The sequence below is a fragment of the Olea europaea genome, chromosome 18, assembly GCF_002742605.1.
Source record: "Olea europaea var. sylvestris chromosome 18, O_europaea_v1, whole genome shotgun sequence".
In the NCBI taxonomy this organism is placed as follows: domain Eukaryota; kingdom Viridiplantae; phylum Streptophyta; class Magnoliopsida; order Lamiales; family Oleaceae; genus Olea; species Olea europaea.
Window position 1 is genome coordinate 3647686 of NC_036254.1, and position 4090 is coordinate 3651775.

At 37.3% G+C, this 4090-nt stretch overlaps 1 protein-coding gene across 1 annotated transcript; it reads right to left on the reverse strand.

The window, feature by feature from the left end:
• Positions 1-942: 942 nt before the first annotated feature.
• Positions 943-2499, reverse strand: LOC111367188 (vegetative cell wall protein gp1-like). The gene is made up of 2 exons (XM_022987934.1): positions 2247-2499; positions 943-2130 (listed from the first exon to the last, which is right to left on the reverse strand). The coding sequence occupies exons 1-2, from the start codon at positions 2404-2406 to the stop codon at positions 1166-1168; spliced, it is 1125 nt and encodes a 374-aa protein (XP_022843702.1). The 5' UTR covers positions 2407-2499; the 3' UTR covers positions 943-1165.
• Between the last annotated feature and the right edge of the window lie 1591 nt (positions 2500-4090).

Genomic DNA, 4090 nt, shown 5'->3' on the forward strand with positions numbered 1-4090 from the left:
AAAATTGTCCTCACCCACTTCCCCCCTTTTTCCCGCCATCAACTTAGTCCATAAGTAACAGTAGCAGCGACATGAATCTGAAAATACTTTAAATGATTAAGTAAAATAAAGAAAAAATTTCGTGAACACATTATATTTCACAATTCCACAACTACTGTTGTTGTCATCTTGTGTCACTGGAAAATTTTAGAAAGACATATTAAATGGGTAGTTAATTTATAATGAGTCAATTTAAAATGAGCCATTCATCTTCTCCATTGAGCCAAAAAGAGCCATTCACCATGAGTCAATTTAAAATGAGCCATTCATCTTCTCCATTGAGCCAAAAAGAGCCATTCACCATTTTGGCTCATTATAAATTGATTTTCCATTTAATATGTTTTCTAAATTTTTTCAGTGATACAAGATGACAGCAACAGTAGTTGTGGAATTGTGAAATATAATGTGTTCACGATATTTTTTCTTTATTTTACTTAATCATTTAAAGTATTTTCAGATTCATGTTGCTGCTACTGTTACTTGTGGACTAAGTTGATGGCGGGAAAAAGAGGTGAAGTGTGTGAGGACAATTTTATCCTTGTTTATGGAAAGAAAAAGGTATTTTACCCTTGTTTATGGAAAGAAAAAGGTATTTTTATATTTAATTAACGGAAAAACTGACGGAATATGGACGGAAGGACGTCCAGCGCAAAGAAAGGTTGAAATGAGGGCAAAAATGCCAAAAAATGAAAGGTAGGGACGTTTTGTGCCAATTACCCGAATGTTTAACGGAAAAACTGACGGAATATGGACGGAAGGACGTCCAGCGCAAAGAAAGGTTGAAATGAGGGCAAAAATGCCAAAAAATGAAAGGTAGGGACGTTTTCCACAATAGACTTGAAAGGTAGGGACGTTTTGTGCCAATTACCCAATTAGATTTTATCATATTTGATGGAAGAACTGTTGGTTGAAATTTTCTTCATTATTTCTTCATCAACAACAAAAAGTTAATTTACATACTGCTATGTAATTGAGAGAACTGCAGGTTAAGCTAAACAGTGATGATCACCAATCATTACACAAACACACACATATAATATATATAGTCAAAAGAAAGGAAATAACTGAGTTTACTGTGAGTGACATTATTAGTGAATTATACATATATGGTTTTGTTTCAGAACAATCAAGGAGAGGTTGTCTTTGACGGAGAGTGAACGTCAGCCGGTGGCACTCCAGGTCCGGGGAATCCTGGTGTGGGTTGGAAGGGAAATGGAGGGAGAGGAACAAATGGAAACGTCGGTGAGGGTGGTGGTGGAGATGGAGTTAAACCTGGTATTAATGGTGGGAATTTGAAAGACGGTGGCGAAGGTGTAGGGAGAATTGGAGGAAATATTGAAGGAGGGGGTGATGGGAAAATTGGAGGAAGTATGGATGGTGAAGGCTGAAATGGGTTCGGAGGAAGTATGGATGGCGGTGGCAGTAAGGGGTTGGGAGGAAGTATAGATGGTGGTGGCAGCAAGGGGTTGGGAGGCAGTATAGATGGTGGATTAAATGGATTTGGTGGGAAGAAAAAAGAATCAGCCACTTTTTTATCTACTAATTCGGATGCTATTGTAGAGTCCTTGGGCGTTGTTTGCTTTCTGGGCACTGCTGGTGGCGAATTTGGCATTCCTGGAAGTGGTGGCAGGTTGGGGAGCTGGGGCAGAGGCGGCAATGGTGTCAAGATTTGGCCTAATGCCGGTGGATCAGAGGGGGGATCTTGAATTGGTGGTGCAAATGTGGGATCATTAGGATTTGAAATTAAGGACTTCTCAGAATCCAATTCTTTTGAATCCTTGATCACTGGTTTTTGATCACATAGTTCTGGCTGCTTCAATGGCTTGAATGTGAAAAACCCTGCTGAGTAAATGCGTGTCCCTTCCTTTCTTGATTTGAGATGTAAAGAAGAAGAAGTTGCGGTGGCAGCCACTGCACAAAATGGCTCTCCGCTGCTGATTAACTTCACTGAGCATCCCCTGATCTTTTTCACATGTTTGCTCACTGAGAAAGGTAAATTAACCTTGAACTCTCCATGTTCATTTGTTTTCACTTCCTGTCGAAAACCCGGCCTTGAACCTGAGACCTCACATTCTACTGCAACAGATGCACCTAAAATAGAGAAATTCTTGATCAGACATTATTCCTATTAGTGCATACTCATTGACCCTTGACGAGCGTATAGACCGGCATAAAAATGGAGAAGAAGAAGAAAGAGGAGATGAAACCTGAGATGAAGTGAATGGCCTTCGAGAAATCTTGGTGGAAGCATGTGTCACAGTAGACAGTACCGACAACAACTGCAGAATGAAGCTCGTTTTTGTGTTCAGCTTCTGAGAGGTTAAGGAATATGAAACTAAGAAAGATTACAGTCCAAAGACAAGACATTATAAAACCTGCAATCACTCTGGTCTGTATGTAAAACCCTACTGTGTTTTTAAGTATGAAAATTAAAGCTGAAGGACTGGCCTTATATAACGCTGCTGAAACTTAATTGTATATGACAGTACGAGTTGTATTAATATATTATTTCTTGTATCCTTCTGTTTGTCTAAGATGGGAACCATGGCTTTCTCAACCCTTATATAAAGGAAAATTTTAATTTGGGTTCCCTACTTATTGTTTGAATATTAAATTAGTCCTTAGCATTTAAATAAAAAGCAAGTCGGTATCTATTTGCAAAACCAGTCCTTATTGGTGGAAACTGTTTAAATCTCGGTTAAGTCAGTCACATGACTTTAGATGTTCAACTTTATAACTAAAGCTAAATTTTGCCTTTTAACTCAGCTATTTCCTAGAAATTTGAAGCAATGTATGTTTTCATGTGAGACATACAAAGATTATCATGATTTTCGTCCTTGAAAGTAGACATAGATCAACTCGATCAATAATTTATGGACCAATTGCAATTTTCTCTTCCAAAATTACAACCCAGCCCCAACCCAAATCTCATAATGTCATTCATGCAGAAACAAGTGAAATGCAAAAATGAAATTCTCTTGCCTTATCTTCATTTGCTTGGCTGTTTTGGGTTTTATCTAATTTTCTTGAATTATTTATTTGTTGCTTAAAAATAGGTGAAGGGACTGTAGGGGTCCCACGGTTCACGAGAAGCCTACAGCAGCCACAATATTCATGGCTGTATGACTGAGTCCCAATGTGATAACTGAAAATTAGAGTGACAATGCCATATGCATGGTTTTGCATTCTATCCCACCTCACATTTCTTGCCTGTGGATTACCACATGATACTTGTTGTACTAGTTGCTTTGGAACAATTAGAAAATTCTCTAAAAGAAATACGAGATTATTCCCTTTAACCGTTTAAATGAATTCAGGAGAGCTTGATTCATGAATTCCTGGGTACTTTTAGTGCTATTATTTGAGAACGTGTATTTCAGGACTCCGCGTCTGGAAAAATGAGATCTTACCCATTTGATTCGACTTAAAAATTCACTACGAATATGGTGTACATGTCAGGCTTGAAGTCTTACCAGGCCATTGACTTGTGGTTCGAGCATTAATGTGATCAAAAGTAAAAACTTGGATATGAATGATTGAGCTTTAGATTATTAGATAAACTTTGAATTGATCTCTTTGAAATATTTTAACTCGATTCAGTACTCATTCGAAGTTTAAAACATTCACAGGGCATCGTCACAGAAACTCGAGTGACAACGATTTGCACAAATTATTTTGTAGAGTAAAACATGCCAACATTTATAGTTTAGTCGTGGGGGGTCCTCTTTCTTCACGGGTTTTGAAAATTAATCCCAAATGGCATATTCACGGGATTTAATTCTAGAAAAAGTTATCGAATAATAGACAAATTTATGTTTCGTATCTGCCAGGAAATTTATGCATTCTTTTTTGTTTGTTTGCAAGCAATCCAATCCTGAGTTTAGAGCTGAAAAAGCATATATATATATTTTTAATCTTTACTTACTTCAATTAATTAATAGTTGATAATGTACTTTCTAATTGCAACCGTTGCTCTTTAATTTTCTCAAATTTTATCAAGATTATCACCTTGACAGCGGTAAGAATTCTTGTCCCACAGTTTAGTCTGCTT

Excerpts from the sequence above, each read along its gene's own strand:
- LOC111367188 (XM_022987934.1), bottom strand. The coding sequence starts at position 2,406 with ATGTCTTGTCTTTGGACTGTAATCTTTCTTAGTTTCATATTCCTTAAC. Across the intron at positions 2,131-2,246 it reads GGCCATTCACTTCATCTCAG|GTGCATCTGTTGCAGTAGAA; the intron begins GTTTCATCTCCT and ends TCTCTATTTTAG.